General features: G+C 40.6%; 1 protein-coding gene across 3 annotated transcripts in view; it reads right to left on the reverse strand.

The window, feature by feature from the left end:
• The window catches only part of negr1 (neuronal growth regulator 1), a 126647-nt gene that overhangs the window by 46379 nt on the left and 62444 nt on the right, over positions 1 to 17824 (reverse strand). For all 3 annotated transcript variants that reach the window (XM_031864007.1, XM_031864008.1, XM_031864009.1), the window contains exon 4: positions 6741 to 6872. In XM_031864007.1, the coding sequence (XP_031719867.1) occupies positions 6741 to 6872 (132 nt within the window). The remainder of the gene's footprint in view (positions 1 to 6740; positions 6873 to 17824) is intronic.

The raw sequence follows: 17824 nt of genomic DNA on the forward strand, positions 1-17824 counted from the left end.
AGTATGAAAATCTAGGTACTGAATCAAAGGAACTGTATTTAACGTTCTGAACATCATTGTGGCAGCAAACAACTATTTGCTGTGAAAAGAAATAGTGGAGCATTACTACCTGTGTAGAGGATGAAGGTTGCTCCTCCTCTGTGTGTGTGTGTGCAGTGATCCAAGCTTCTCCTTGATTTGTAGACATAGACGGGCCAGCCGGGCGTGCTTTTAGTGCAATGTTGTGCATGTGAGCGTGTCCCACTGGTTCGCTCTGCGCTGCTCTCATAGTGTTGTCACCAAAGCGGTCGCTTAACACTGTTAGTATTGTCAGCACGTTCGCCGTAGTTAGCGATGAGACCTCGGTTCGGCATTGTCATGTCGAGAGCAGTTGAGAGGCAATCGAATGGCTTCCAAATGCTGATCTTGCCCCTTTAAACTTCCAAATGTGTGCTGAAGAATTTAATTCCATTCTAACTTTCTCAGAGACGTGGCTGTTACAGTGGCTTCATATAAAATAACATTTTGCATCAACATAAATTGAAGAGATGCCTAATACCCCGAAAAAGCCAGCGTCTTCCTACTGAGCATTAATAATTCAAATCTTTGACGCTAACATGCCATCAAGTGTTCTGCCTTCGTTACACATTTATTTCCTGTAAATCGACTTGTGGCAGCGCTGTGATTATTACACGGGCGATCACCGCACATCTGGCGTGCTTACAGGCGGCTTTCGTTGAAGCATCTGAAACAGTGACGAGCCAATAAAATGTAACACAAGAAGACAGTTGGCTGTCTGTGTACTTTCCATGTGTGACTAAAGTTTGTGCAAACTGTCGAATCCCATCTTGCAACATGACGCTTAAACTCTGTAGTGTCACTCATTCAATAAGAAGTGAGCACAGCCAGCTCTCCCTGTCTAAACTACAGAAGAAGGTCAGGCAACTTTTGATTTCTCAGCTTGAAAAAGAAACAGGGTTTTTACAATTGTTTTATCTGTATGTAGTTAGTAATGGATCCCTTCATTCTACAATAGGGTGGCTTCATTAATTAATCAAATACTGGCTTTTTATCCCAGGCGGAGGCTTTTCACGGTTGTTTCCTTCTCATTCATCCCTCCGACTCAGCCACCTAGATGTGATATTTATGTCCTTTGAGTCACACTGTGCAGCGAGAGTTTCAGCCAAATAACGGCACCCACCTGCAGTGAAGATGAATATGTAAATATGAAAAGTAGGTCAGAGATCAGATTTCATCAGGTAAAATCACTGCTGAAATATCCTCTCGCCAAGCAGGGCCTTTCAGCCAATCTGATTCCAGCATCGCCCTCTGGATAACTGCCATGTTTCAGGTTTAACTCATGAAGGTATTCAGTTGTCATTCGTTCATCCCCTGATGTATAAAGACGAGACACAAGGGCAGGCCAGTCATTTAATTAATGCTCTCTGATCAACGTAGTCTTTTGAGCCTGAGTGAAATTCTAACAGAGGTTACATGAACTGGACTTAACATTTGGAAGTAGCTGCACGGTGACAATGCCTTAAACCTTCTGCCTCCGACGCATCATATCACAGAAGGCCAAATGGCAGGCTTAGTGTTATGGCCCGCCTGGTGTTATTAAAACTCCAAACATGCTAGAGCTTAAATTTGTTTCCATTACTCTGGTTTGCTTATTTTAATTAGTGGCCTTAATCTGTAATTAGCCCAGAGGTCACCTATAGTCTTAGTTTAAAAAAAAAAAGGATTCGTTTTGAAAACAGAGAGAAACTGTTTTGACATGTATTTAATTAGACTGCTGTTAACCCATGAAATGTCAGTGACAATAGTGCAGGCATGACTGACTGATGTTTGCAACTTAATTCAATTTAACTGCTAGTTTTTCTCAACCTCTAAAGCGAGAGTTTGTTTGCTTTGGCAAAATTCTCAAATGATTTTCAAAACAACATGTGCAAACCTCCGAACCACTGGGCACTTGTTGACAACAGATTTGAACTTCTCATTCTTTTGCTTCTCACAATATGGCGCCGGCTGAGTCGCCGGCTCGCATCTAACAGTTCTAACAGAGCAAACTACGGCAACAGTGCTGACAAAGCGAGCGGTGTTGAGAAGAACCCGAGGCTGGGGGCGCTCTGCTTTCCCCGACGACGCCGTTGGTCGGGACGACATTACCGGCTGTAAGCGCCGTATGTATGAGCACAGTGCCAGTGTTGCCAACTCCTCAGTAAGGAAAGTAGCTATTTGCTGCAGTGTTGCCAACTTGGCGACTTTCTCGCTAAATCTGGCGACTTTCCAAACCCTCATTGCGACTTTTTTTGTCAAAAGCTACTAGTGACAAATCTAGCTACTTTTTCTGGTGTTGTTGGAGACTCTTCTGGTGTTTTGACTCTGACGTGAAAGCACGTACCGTTCGGCATATCGGCATATATTCACATAGCAAATAGTTCTTTGCTGCTGTATTGATGCTCTGAATCTTGTGCATTTGCACCTTAAAACAAATGAGTCAGTACAATTGTCTATAATTTGCAATAACCAACTCACCAATTAAATAAATCTTGCTGAACAAAACTGAATATGTTGTTTCTAAGTCGAATAGTTGTACTCTCCAAATTGTGTATGAATTATTTAGTTGTGTAAGTAATCACATAGTCCACAATGGGCCATTCAATGGATAAAATCTGTCAGGCATACAGCAGGAATATGATCACAGTAATATGGATTTTTTTTTTGTAATGCTGGTAAATTGGTAAATTGCCTGTAAGGTGAAACTTGAACTTCACTAATGAATGGGAAGTGTCTCATATCTTACATCAACCAATCTTGCCTTCTGTCAATTTAGTTGACAGGTGCTATTCATGAGTATGGATTTTGCCAAACTTACATTGTAAGCAATGAACAGGGGCATATTCCTGCTCAAGGGAGAGGAGTAAGGATCCAAGGTGCCGAGTGAGGAGACGACTAGTAGAATAGAAGAAGAGGCAGAGGAGTACAAAGACATATAGCTGTCCCAGATACAATACGGGCCACACCATGTAATTAACCATGGCCTTACAATGATAGAGGCTGGTCTCTGAGTGCAGCCTTAATGTAAACAGAGTCTTCAATTATCCAAACACTGCAGGGAAAACACATATAGTCAGTCAATACTGGAATTATTCATATTACAGTGGCCAAGTTAAAGTAATACATTTGAATTTGAGTAAAAAACAAATACAGTAGAACAACATTAAGTCAATAAAAGTTAGAACAAAAGTCAATGCATGTCTGAGGCGTACAGCACAGTACAGCATTGCAGTACAATACGCATATAGTAATATTATATATTTGTGAATTCCAATGTGAAGGACTATAGACGACCTTGTGCTGGTGGCAGAAGAGCAGTTTTTACACCTCAACAAGAGCTAGACAACATTGTGGCAGCAAATAATTCTATTACACTCCGAGAGGTCCAGAATGCAACCGTGGAGGACAATGGCGTCTTACAAAATATCGACTCTGTCAGCATCTCCACAATAGATAGTGTTAAAAAGACATCAAGTGACAAATAAAACAACTCTGCAAGGGACCATTTGACAGAAACTGTGATGGGGCTGCGGTATCAGTATGTGCAGGCAAAGTCGAGGTGTGCGCTACACCTAGTATATTGTACCTTGTTATGGATTTTCCTTCATTATGACCTATATGTATTGACAGTATATACTTATTGAAGTTGCAGAGAAGAGCACAGAACATTTGACTTTGTTGCACCTGTAGGATTCTACAGTAGAAGTGATTTGATACGTTGTTAATTGTTAATGGAGCCCGAACGACGTGAAATGTCTCACGCCCTTGTGTTTGTGGATGAGGCTGTGCGACTTTGTAAGGGCAGCTACAGGTGTGTACTGAAAGTACAATGAAAAAGTATGTGATTTGGAAAGCGGCTTCAATGTCTCTGCTTGCTGCAATTGATGCTGCTTGTGATGACATCACAGAGGAACATTGCAGGGGATAGTTAATGCAAGAATGTCAACCCCCCCCCCCCACCCCACATGAAGAATCTCCCAGGGGAACCTTTATGAAGTTCAGTGGCTGATTTTGTCAGCAGAGTAAAACAGCTGTATGAACATGTGCCCATACAGAGTAATATTCTTTAGAAACATTCATTTCTTCTTGCCATGTAATTATCTCTTGTTTTAGTTTCTGTGTCAGCTAACGTCTTCATATTAATTCAGTACTTGGCATCCCGAAGCCTCATCAATACCCCACGCTCCTGGGCGCTTGGTGCATATGGCTTGATGTGTGACAGTAAAGCATGAATGATACAGTGGATTGGGATATGGTCCAAATGCTTCTCTTTTCCTTTACGACGGCAGAATTGCACTGAGGTGGAGAGAAGTCAGTGAAGAGTGGCCACCAGCTGGCTCAGGCTCTGCCTGCTGTGGCCATATCAGCCACTCCAATGGACAACCTTCATTCATTCATTCTGCTCCTTATCTTTGTAAATGAGCACATGTCACAAGTCTCCGTGTAGGAAGGACGAGGCACCTTTCATGAAAAATGCAAAATGTATTTGACAAATGTTTTGAGAGCTGAAACACTGGCTATTTCAAGTTGCCCACATGCTGCTTTAATGTCAGCGACATGATTTGTTCATGCAGGTCTCGTAGTTGCGCAGCACTTCCAATGCTAAACAGCCACAATAAAACACAGTACCCTTTATGTGTAAGGGGCTTGTGATTACAGGAAAGTCTGACTATGGTATTACATGTTATCCATAGCTCAAACAGGATGTCAAGAATTATGAAACATGCATGAATTAAGTGGGAGGGAGCTTTGGCTTTTACACTTTGTGGAGACACAGGCTGCTAAACTAATTACAGCAGACCGATTTATAATAAGACTTGTCAGAAAGACACGGTACTGTATATGTGAGAACTGTTACAAAAAGAGATTTCCTGTACACTAGAGCTACCTTTCAAGATATGTAATCTTTAGTGATAATGATTTACATGCTACTTTATGGGTTATGATATTCTCCTATCCATCAGGTTCATGACATCATTTTAAAACCCATTGGATTCTTTCAGAAATACACTGTCATTAATTAGTGCAGCATGATGTTTTGCTTAGTTCCTGAAAAGAAGCATTATGGATATTGCAGATAATGGGAAGATAATGCATTTCAATAGACATTTCCTATTAATGTAAAGTGTCACTTCAGTGTATTCACTCAGGTCCCTGCTGCTGTTTTTGATAAAAGCATTCCAAGATGTCTATATTATATAAAGTATAATCAATCCAAGCATTTCCAACAAAGGCCTGTGATGTGTTACAATTCGTCTGGGTGAGATACAGAACCTCCATTTTTCAGTCCCAAAGGCAGAAGTAATAGCCTCTACAGTTACCTCCTTTTGTATCCATTTTTCAGCAAGTGAATCTCTGCTATACCTTAAGGATTATGTAAAACATCATATTAAACAGGATGCAAAAACAGTTTTCATAAGCCAACGTACCATTTCAAATTAGTAAAAGAGTCCACAAAAGATATCTGGACAATTTTCCTCTGCGGTACACGCCAACAATAAAGCATGAGTAGCTGGTCAATGACAGGAACAGCTCTGTAGCTCTGTAAGCTTTAGATAACTCTGGGCAGCGGGCAAATACGGCCTTAACACTTGACGAAATACAGCATACTCCCACCCAAAGTATCGCTCCGATGCTCGGGCCGTGGTGACTTTGCCTGACAGCAAAGGAAAGTCTTCCTAATCAATTCACTCAGTTTGGATACAAAACCCACATAACCCTGCTGCCTCGCTTTAAAATATGGCGTCTGACTATGACATGCCTTATCAATCACTGTGAATATCTCCTTTGTTCTGCGGCATAAAGGCACTCCTAGTTGTCAAAGCACTTTTCATCCTTGAACTCACGTCTCAGTTGAGCTATAAATAACTGGCATCTAAAACTCCTCTCAGACCCAGCTCATTAGAGCCAGGCATTACACAGAAATAATGGCCACAAGACTTGGTTTTATAATAAAGCCAGAATGTAAGTGTATTCACTCAGAGAAGTGGGAATACTGCTAAAGCATTATTAGATTTAAAGTTTAAAAAAAAGAAGTGAAATCGTCAATACGGTGTATAAAAAAATAACTATTTCCTAAAACCTGCATGATTAGCTTTCAAGATATGACTCAGTAACTGGGCCAGGAGTGCTTTTTCTTTCACTCTTCCTCTCCCACCGTCTTTGAGGCTGAATGCATGATAGGCTTTGCCAAAAGTGAGATTTAGCACAGGGCATCTATGCAAGAAAAACAAAACATGAATAATAGCAAAGTAGAGGAGCACTTTTAAAAGGAGGGGGAACGGCAATGATTGTCAAGCACCCATTCCTGCTCATACTTGCGAGTAGTGATTTTAAATGCGACCACGACAGCCAAAGCCCAGTATCATTCATTAATGCCCTGGCTCCTCATTACTGTCTCCTCACTCTTTTGAAGGACTCATTACCTGCATAATGGAATAGTGCTTAGAACAGTCGGACCTTTCCTTAGTGTGAATTAATCACCTACATGCACAGACAAAAAGGGAATTCTCACATTAAATATTAAGAAACTTCTCGCTCTGGCTTTCTACTTTTTTCAAACTTATAAAAGGTGCACTTCATTGAAGACATGACACTGGTATCATTGAAGACTGCCCCCGACGTCTGTCATGTGTCTGCAAGGGCAGTGTGGGGGGGGGGGGGAAAGGGAAGCAAGGAAGAAGAAAGACGTATATACTTACAGTTGACTGTGACTTTTACTGTTTTGGTGTCAGGAGAGGCAATGTCATTTAAAGCGCTGCATTCGTAGTCTCCAGCCTGGTCCCTTGTGATGCCGGTGATGTTAAGATATTCGCCACTGTCATGCTTCTTGGCTGGAAATAGAAAAAAAAGAGGCAAAGTACTTACACTGTGTCTACAAAGAATATAGGATGTACAAACACTGCACACACACATAGCTCCAAGCTGTCTGTAACCTATGGATGGAGTGTGGAAAGCCTTCATTTAGAATAAATAGCTTTCAAGTGCAAGCCTGAGTAGAAGATTCACTGTGATTAGGTATTGTACTGAACTCCTGATTAAAATAGAGGATTAGCAGTGCATTGATCCGTTCATATTGATATGGTGGCAGGAAATGAAATAATGGCGTGTTCCCAGTCATCCACTCATCATTTGCTCAACTCCACACAATGCAGTTAGAGCTACTTCCTGGAAGACAGACAGACTGGATGGCTCAATGCACATGTCAGTGCTTTATAGTTAGCCAGCAGCGCCCCAAAGGCAGCAGCACAAAAGCACCACGACTGGCATATTAGCTGGAGGGAGTGCAAGACCACACAACCATGTCCACTCCAATCAGCAAGGAACATTAAGATACTACACTACAGGACAAAATACTGGAGAAAATATTGAAACTGGAAATATGATAATCGGAAAGAAGCAATAATGAGATACAATATGGTGTTTCCATAGTACAGAGAGGATAATCAGGCCGAAATATAGAAGTGAAGTAATGTTAAGTAAAGTCTTGGCAATGACAGACAATAATCCCCCCCCCCCCACCACTGATAGATGGATAAATGGACAGACAGACAGATACAAATATAGAAAACCAATATGACTGGATGTTTTTTTATAATATATGATTATAGGATCTCAGCAGGCAGCGCTGTGTATGTGTAATAAAGAGACCAGAATTAATTTCCAACACTGAGTGAAGCTCAGTGTTGGAAATCTATTTATATACAACTTTTCAGGGTGGTAATGGTGGTTTGGGATGGAAGATGTGTGGCGGCATTGGGGATTAAACTGAGCGCACAATCAAGCAAAACTGAGCTCAGCATACTGTTCAGAAAGCAGCTGAGACCTGACACTGACTCAGCAATATCTCATAAAAGAGGAGCCAGAATCAAGACACTCCATGCTTCAGGAGTGGAAATGCTGCCATTCTCCCCTGAAAGTGAGCTGAGTTCTTATCCTGCAGCCGTGGTAGCTTTTTATCTGCTAGCTACTATATCATAAAACTTGAAACTGAAGGTATTGTTAATAATGAGCTTTCCTGTCTCCTGTCACACAACAATGGAGTCCAAGAGTCTTGGCAAAGATATTGGTGGCGACACAAACAACAGCAAAAAGAAAGAAATGTTGATCCATAAACAAGCACCGGATGTCTCTGAAAAACAGAACCGGTAACCAAGAGAGCACAAGGACGGAACAACACAAAGGACTCTATTTCTGTGGCGGTGCATAGCTCATAGCTTGGCTTTCCACCAGTGGGGATGCTTTTTTTTTTCTTTTTAGGATTTTTAAAACTTAATCCCACTGATTGGGAAGGGGGGGGGCATTGCAGAACAAGTCAGTATAGCAATCAAAGGGTGCAGTGCAAGCTTGGTGTAAAAAGATAGCAGGGATTATACAGGCCAGGTGAACATGGTGCGGTTCACCATCATTCTTTACCTCGTCTCTCTGACTTTACCTGTGCTATGTATACGTGAACAGCCATACCTATGCTCTTTGTGCAAATTATGCTGGGGACTTTGACTTTGGTATATTTTTTTTCTCAAGCAGGAAATAGGTACGAGAGCACTGAATATATGAGATAGCATGTTACTGTCAAAATCAGCAGCACGTTTGGGATCGCTACAGGAGAACAGGAATCCACTATCAAGTGTTCTACTTCACTGTACTTAATGGGCAGGTTTTTTTTTAGCACTAAAGCTAATCCAAAATACTTTAATACATCACAATTCAAATGAACTTAAACAGTTTGGTTGACGTGTGAATTGTTCTTCCTGTAGCTTCAGTGCAAGTCATTGCCTGCGCGGTAGCCCTGCAGACACACTTGGCCTCAGTAATAACAGCTAGAAATTAAAGCTTCGACATATGCAGAGGGACTGGATATTATCTGTTTCACTGAATCAGCAGGTATCCTGCTATGCCAGGCTGCAGCCTTAGCCAGCACTTCTGTGCTTGATCAAATACATCACATCCTCCTAAAAAATGTGCAAAATTGTTTTTTGAATAAGAATGGACGGAAAAGCAAGTCTTTATTTACGTAATCTCATTTTCATTTGTGTTTGTGAGCGATACAGCATTGCTTAATTAAAATGAAATGGTTTTTATTCATCATGTATTAATTAACTGTTGATTAGACCGAATTTCAGCACAGAGCTGGAACAGTAGATATCTCTACCAACATCATCAGTAGCCACATACTTGCACATTATGATGTAGGCAGATGGGAGTAAAGTTCAGATTACATCTGGATGAGGCAAAGCAAGCATCATTCAGTCATGACTGATACCAAGCATGCTACGGTAAGCATACTGATTCCCTCAGACATCCAACTGTTTCATAGCTGTGCTTTGCACCTGTAGTCATACAAGTACCACAATGCATTACCCTGGCCATGATACTGTATGTTCAATTATGCACCTCTGAGAGAGACAGCAGGATGTGTGCATGTACAGTAGCTGGTAACACACACAATCGAATCAAAGCAAACAATTAGATATATTCATTTGACTGAATGCCTAAATATGGCAAACACAGCTTTTATGGATTTGTGTGAACCATTAGTGGTTCCACTCTGTCTAGCGTGTTTACTGCACACAATAATCGATACTACAAATCACAGAACCTACACAGCACGGTTATGTCCGCTGATTTTATTGTGAAGCACTTTGTGACGTCAGCACTAGACAGATGCTGTATAAATGCACTTTATTTGCACAGTTGTGGATTATAAAAGAAGTCTAGACTTTATGTCTCAGTGTCGTGTGCCCCCCCCCCCCCCCCCCCCCCCCCCCCCCCCCCCACCACCACCACCACCACCTTCCTCACAACTACTAGTTAACATGGTTGACCTGTATGCGGCCCTTACAGCACAGCTCCAGTGTATTTTACTGTAATGGGGAATTATGATATGCAGGATCTGGAAATCCACTGTGTGCACTTGTGTCTTTTACTAGTGCAATGAAATCAAAAGCAGCGACCCATGAGGCCAAGTACACCTGATGCTTCCAATGGCATTTATGGCTGAATCAAATGCAGCGGCTTCCACAGGAAAGCACTGCGACATTTCTGTCACTGCATGGGAAACAATAAATCACTAATTTGCCTATGATGGGTGTGGGGGGGGGGGGGGTGTACAAAAACCAGAAACGTTGAATAGAAATAAAACTTGTGGATGGAATACAATAGAAGTCATGTTCTATGAGGTGGTGGTGAGCTGAGGCATGGTGCGATCAGCAGGATGAGAGCAGAGACAGGCTTTTCTCCCTTCTGCCTAACAGTGCTGCACAGCCCCTCAGTCTGCAAATATTTGCATTGGCAACAGGAGCTTGGATGCGATTGACAACGATTTTGAAAGGCAACAACATTATTTCTTAGTCTCTATTTTGCACTCAGTTTGACCTGAATTCAGGGAGGTGATTCCACCTCCTCAGGAGAAATGCTATTTTACTGGCTTTAGTTGACAGAAGAATCCCAAACTCCTCTCGTGTTTGACAGTGGTTATCGCATTTTGATTTCAGCACCTAACTTTATATAACATTTATGCCAAAGTTAACACATAAAAACATTTGATTACAGATTGTAATGCAATTAAGAAATTAAGAGAGAGGAGAGTCTGCACTGGGTCATTCTTACCAATAATGCCCCCCCCCCAGATTGTAGGATTGTTATGGTCCTTTTCTTTCAGTTCATCAAATGTCTCTAGACATCAGACAATGGGGAGCGCGGATATGTTGATGAAGTAACTTTTATCTTAAATGGCAACCACACCGGAAAAGTTATTCTTGCCAGCAGAACACGATTTCACTCTACCGGACATATCTGTTTCACCTGATTCAATTTGGTCTGAAGTTGTTTTTCATTGAAGGCAGTCGGCCTGATGCACAGTTGTATGGCACCAGAGATCAGACAATCCTCTGGCTTCCCCCTAAGCCTTTCTGTCCAAGGAATCATGCCATTTTGAATGAAGTCGGAAACTAATTACTAAAATTATGAATCTAATTTAGTTTAAAATTATTTTTGGTTTTGTGACAACAAGACATATAATAAGATAAAAATGCCAAACTAAGGCCAAGTATCAATAGGAAGGAATGAGTCCTACAAACCGGCAATGAGTTTCTTTTTTTGAATGGGTTCTTTGTTAGACGTTAGATATAAAATCCGTCAGTAGATACCCCTCTCTTGAATTTTGAATATTTTAAGTAACGTTACATTTTTACCTCTGCCAATAGCATTCAACCACCAAAGAAAATTATAAACGTGATGTTCATTTGCGAAGATTATCTTGCTGAAGAAAACATGTTAGTATCATAAACTTGTGTTTACCACTGAGCATATTTTCAATAATAGTCCCAAATCCAATGGCCTACACAAATACATCATCCCTGCAGGAAAATTAAAGTGTAGCAAGTGTAAACAAGTGTAGCTTTCATAAAACGAGAATGGGGTGGTGTGGTTGACCCTGTGATGTAAAACAGCATATATGGCTGACTATTTGGTGCCTTCAGCTAACCCACACAAAAGAACCCAGCGTTTGATTCAATATAAATACTTCTGCCAAAGTGAGTTCTGTATCACTGAACATTGAGGATGCAGAGCAGGTAAAGGATAAACTGAAGACTTGGGCAAAGAGAAGGGGGATGATTCACAGCAGGGAGGAAGTCTGTATCGAGTTGAAACAGCAGGACAATTTAACTACATTTGCCTTAAAGGTGGAGTCAACGATTCTGGAGAAATGGGAAGAAGAATTGTATTGGATTAGGATCGCTGACTGCACCTTTAATCATGGTAATTGACAACAAGGATTCAAATCATACAAATGTTAAAATACACCATCATTTTTGAACATGGAAAATACCTTTTTCACCATTTTCCCTTACAGATATAATTGATTTCATCAATGATGGCTCCATTCTTTTGAGGTGTCCCAGTAAGCCAGCATGCACAATACCAGTGCCTTAGAATTGTCATGCAGCCATTGTTAATGCTATCTAAATGTCTGCTTGCACAATTCATAGACTATAAATGCAATTGTCAATGTAACTGGCACAGCCATGTGGAACAGGTGTGAGTAATAATGACTCCCACATTCAACAGTCCCCTTTGGTGAGATCCACAGGAGGCATGTAGGCTCCTAATTAAACTGATGGAGCTACATATTACAGCTTGTGGGTGCTAACAAACATGACGGGAATGGTGGAGCGCTGAGCTGATGATTCAGCGTGAAAATATCTTCTAATGACATCATTGAGATGGTCAAAGACTAGTCAAGCCTCCAAGATGAGTTAGAACGAATGAAGTATAGTGGGAGGTATAACATCACCATGATTGTATATATTTTGCCAAGACCACAAAATGCCACTTCACATTATCAAAAATGTATTGTGCTCTTACAGCCCACAACCTTTGTTGATCTAACATTGTATTCGGTGAATTATACGACGGCTTTTGAGGCCATTGCTTGTGTAACGTTACATCGCCACTTGCTTTTGAGTTTGAATGAAGTCTGTTGTGTTCATTAATCACGCAACGCAGCAGTGGACGTTGCAGAACCACCGCGTGGAGATGTGCACTCTACTGAGTGCACTTTTCTAGTCTGCAGCTGAAATCATGCTGTAAATGTCTTCTCTAATGATAGTTCACACAGCCTGTAGTCCCACTGGTGAGTGTAGTAAGGTTGAAGAGGTACGTGATTAACTATTATAACCATTACCGTCATTTGTCTTCCCACTAAGAATTGTGTTATTACGACTGGAGAGATAAGATATGGCTTACTCCTGTTTCTATGTCTTTGCTGCTAAATTAATTTCCGTACCATGGACAAATTCTGTTGCTAAGCTGTAATAAAGACATCCAAGAGATGGTCCCTTGTGCGCAAGTTATGATTTGATGCAATTTGTGGGATAAGAATAATTCTTTTGGGACAAAACCCAAAATGGAAGCCAAATAAATTGACAATATTGCAGTGTTTAGGCTTCGGAAACGCAGAGGGAAAAGATGTTTGCTGATAAGTAAAAAGTATTATTGGACTGAATGTGAGTTTTAATTTGTACCAATGTGGCATTAGAGAGATCCCAACATATGTATTTATAAATGTGCATTTTGTTGACTGATTATCAGTGTAAGAATTCTTATCTTATAAAAAACATTAATTTATTTAGTTAATTTATTTGACCTACGACAGTATCATATACAGTATATGACAATACTGTGAAAAGGTTATTATTTTGTGCCCATATCATCTACATTTAAACTTAAGTATTAAGTGTGGCTTATGACAATTAATGCAAGATATATTGTGTTGCAAGTGTTATACTGTAACATGCATCTCATGATCGACTTATTTCGTACGCAGATATGTTCTGTGGACTCCTGTTTGAACAAATCCAAAAATACATGTAATACTGAAACAAATGGACACATTTCCATTTGAAAAAAAATCTAATTAGGCTGCAGTCTTTCTTGATAAATGAAAGCCAATATATTTAGTTGCATCAGCCTGCCCCGGCTGCAAATGGTATTCCTATCGATTACAGGAGGAAGGGGGCTTTGTAAAGGTCATAGAAGCCATTATACAATAGTCGCATCCTTGATAGAAGCCTATACTTCGAAGATCATTATATGTTGAGTGCTCAACCTTGACATTGCAGGAAAACAAAACAGACATAGCATTATGCATCCTCAAAAAATATGAAGGATAATAGATGGAAGAAAATCCACTGTTGATGTAAGCAACGTTAAACCACCAACAGACCTAACATGCTGAGATATTTGAAAGACTTACAGAGGCCCTTCTCACCTGAGGGAGATGTCACTCCAAGCAAATTAAAGAAATCATAGCGAGGTTAAGTTCACATTCAGCGCCAATGCTTGCTAAGTCCCGTTGCAATTTCCCACATTGTGTAGGGGAACTGTGAGTACACTTCCTTCAGGGCTGCAATAGGCAGATAGGGCAGGCATCACTGAAGAATCCATTATAGCGTAGAGCAGCATTTTCTACATCAATTTATCCTTTTAACTCCTGCAAAATGGAGAACAACCCACGCTGCTTCATTGTGTGCTGCTGCCTTCTGGCCCCAACTCAAGGTGTGGGCAAGAACTAGGGGTAGAATGGCACCATGTGCTGCGCCTGCCTGGAAAACATGCTCTGAGTCGGCCTTGATAGCTACTGTAACCCCTACTCTGCGCCCTGGCTGTCAATCTGAGGCCACTAAAATCCAGAGAGTGGAAATGGGCCAGAGGAGCCCCAAGTCATGTCTGATTCTATGTGTGCATTCACCTCGGTGACCCACACAATTTCCTCACAGTTACTTTCTGTGCCGACATATTTAGCCAAATGCACTGTAGAGAGGGAAACACAATTTACTGTACTGGATTTTTAGATTGAGGTTGAGAGATCTATGAAAAAATAGCTCGGACAAGGCAGAGGGCAGCATTCTTCATAGAGCAAATAAACACACTGAGTCAAACTCTTAATTTGTGCGACTGAGGAAAACATGTCAACATGTTTATATGTTTGTGCATTACAATTAATGCATTAATTCATATGTTGACTGCAGTGAAAATATAGCACGGATCTAATTAGTTTACTTAAACGGTGTATTTCCTAAATAAGCGGTTGATCAGACAAAGATGTAGTTAATAATAACCAAACACAATAGGCACATACTGGTAGCTGAATCCCTCAGTGGTTATGAGCTGAAGATATTCAACACTTTTTACTTTACTATTAAATTGGAAGATACTGTAGTGTGTAAGTGACCGAAGGTTAACTCCATAGCACAGCTCAACTGTACGTATTATTTAATTAACTTCCTTGGCCGCCACAGTGCGTGGAATTAAATCAATCTGTGGAGCCAACGCATGAATACTTAACACACTGCAATATGAATCTGAAACTATACTTAACCTTGTAAATTCAGAATGAGAGGCTTTTACAAGATGGACGAATTGCAACAAGAATGCAACAAAGACAAGATATATCTGTCTCTATATATATATATATATATACACAAGATTAGTATTATGGTGATAAAGGGATATAATTGAGAAGAGTCAAATCAATCACCCTATTCAATCATAGAGTCAAAAATAATAAAAACATGGTGTTTTTCCCCTGACTTGTGTCTGTCAGCCTAACAATGTCATGTTTGGAGTTATTTTTGAATGACCCTGTGGTAAGTGGACGACCTGCTTTACCTGCTGAGCCACTGTCGCCCAGATGAATCACTCATGAAAATAACAAGTTGTAGCTCTAAAGTCCTGCGATGTCAAAGGGTCTTACAGTTAAACATAGTTAACGTATCATAAGGTGCCACAAACGAGATTAAGAGCATATCTATTGCTTTCAAACTGCTCTCAACATGGCGACGGTTGAGCCGGCTGCTCGCAGCTAACGGTGAAAACATCGCTAACAGTACAAAGAACGGCAAAGGTGCTGATAAAACTCCCAGTGTTGACCTGAGGAGGAACCGGAGGGTGGGTGCTACACTCCTGCAAAAACCGCATTGGCTGTAAGCGCTGTATGAGCGCAGTGTAGAGCGGCAGCTGTGAGCTAGCCAGTGGGGCACACTGCAGGAAAACACTCGCTAAAAGCACGCGTGGCCGGCTTGGCTATGAAAACAAAGAAAGGAGAAGCTCGCATTACCTCATACATGGACGGATGGGGGCGATTTAATTCTCTTATGTAGACATTAATCCACTATATCTTTACATAGCAAATGTTTGTTTGCTTCTATATTAACGCTCTGAATATCAAATTAGCACCTTTAATTTAAAGGAATTTCCTTCAAAAGGGAGGTGGCTGTTAAAGAGGTTTGTTTTTGAAGTCTCTGCCTGGAAGTAAATCATCAATGGCTGCCCACTGCCATTAAATATGTGCAGAGTGGCAGTAACTCAATATCACATTTTAGATAAAAAAAGGTCTCTCTTTTCATCCCGTTACTGACACTCCATTAAAGCATGTGACGATTGAGCACCTCTTTAGTTTGCAAAACTCAGCTCCACAGCTGAATGGGGAGGTGTTAAGCAGGGCTCCTGCTGTTGATATCTGAGATTTAAAATGCAGCGCCTAACTCTTTATCTTTCACCTCCCATCGTGTTCAAAGCATGCTCAAGTGTCTTGGCTTTGAACTGCGCAACAGTTCACTGCAAACTATGAGAAGAGGAATCCAGTGCTGAATGAGAGATTCCTGGTGAACAGACGGCCAGAAACTTGCTGAGCGTCTCATAAAGAGCTGCCAAATTCCAGCGCGACATGGCAGACACAACTCAAGGTATGTGGCAGTGATATGAAGTCAAGTCTGAATAATTCATCGTACAGTTCACATAGAAAGCAGACTGAGCTGCCGTACTTATGCACTTGCTGTTGCCACTTAGTTCGGGACCAAGCAAGTTCTGTTGGATCCAGCTTTGAGTAAGCTACTGTACACATGCTGCAGCTACTTGTCAGTTTAAAGGACGCTGCTGTCTGTTTCCTGGGGGGGGGGGGGGGGTTTTGGGGAAGATGTGCCTCGTGCACTTAAATGAAAAGGCAAAAAAAAGAAAAGGAAACATACAGTATGTAGAGGCCTTGGGGTCCTTCACACTTGGCATGCCTTATGTGAGAAAGTACGGATATGATGAGGACCTTGATGATATATTCCCTCCACACTGTCAAAAGCAAGAGGAAGATTTGTGCTGAGAGATTGAGATAAATAAGAACAAATTGATGATACTATGCATCAGTGTATGAGCTTATATTAAAGAAAATTTGAAGATAGCTACTAATATTATGGTTAAACAAACCTCAATAAATGTTTACCTTTCCCTTGATTGGACTCAAACTCCACATTTGCTCCTATAATAGACAACTGTTTGGATGCTGATTCGGTAAATTCCACTTAAACGAGTTTCTGTTAAATGATTGGAAGCCGAAGGGGACATCATTTTCTATAACTATTTATATACTTTGTTGTTTACGTGTTTTTACATTTATTGGCAATTACGTTTTTATATATTTACATTAAATAGTTAGACAGATTTGTTTTTAATTTTGTATTTCTATTTTTTGATTGATTTGTTTTGAGGTTGAGTTGCCAGAAATGAATCTTCATAGATCATAGATGAGCGGTATCTTCAAGGTGAATGTATTATGAATTATCTATGTTTTGACTAGATTTCAGTTGTAAAACCAACACTTGTGGACATTTAAGGACTTTAAAGTTACCTCTTTCATTTCCATAATATGGTCTAAGTTACTGTGATCAAGTTATGTAGTCCAGTACTCAAGTATAATTAGTACATTGAACCCTTTTAAATTGATTTGAAGCCGAGGCTCATCGAGTTATTCTTAGTTTAACCTAAAGTACAAGTTTTCCAGATCAGAAAGTGAGAGAGAAAAACAGCTGAGTCCCATCACAGGAAACAATCAAGTACGTATTCTGGTAAACTAGTCAGCCTTTTCAAAGGTCACACATCTATCCCATGGATTTAAATCTCAATTGAAAAAGCTCATCAGATAATTTTGCCCAGCCATCCAGCCAACCAACCCAAAACAGACTTTATTAAAGGCTGTTCCCCCCCCCCTTATGACCTGAAGACGGCTGAGGAACCACAGCACAGTGCGTATAAGCAATACCCTGAAAGGCTGACATGTCACACAAGCTGTTGTGAGCTTTAGGAGCAAAGTAAGAAGTGATGTCAAGAGCTCAATAAATGTATAATGACAGAGATGCTTCTGGGAGCATTACCACTGTACTCCTTCAAATGGTATCTCTCTTTTAAATTCAGCTTTTCTTTAACCATACAAGTAGTCAGAGAACATCATAAATCC

The sequence above is a fragment of the Anarrhichthys ocellatus genome, unplaced genomic scaffold, assembly GCF_004355925.1.
Source record: "Anarrhichthys ocellatus isolate YVR2014 unplaced genomic scaffold, GSC_Weel_1.0 scaffold30, whole genome shotgun sequence".
NCBI lineage: Eukaryota > Metazoa > Chordata > Actinopteri > Perciformes > Anarhichadidae > Anarrhichthys > Anarrhichthys ocellatus.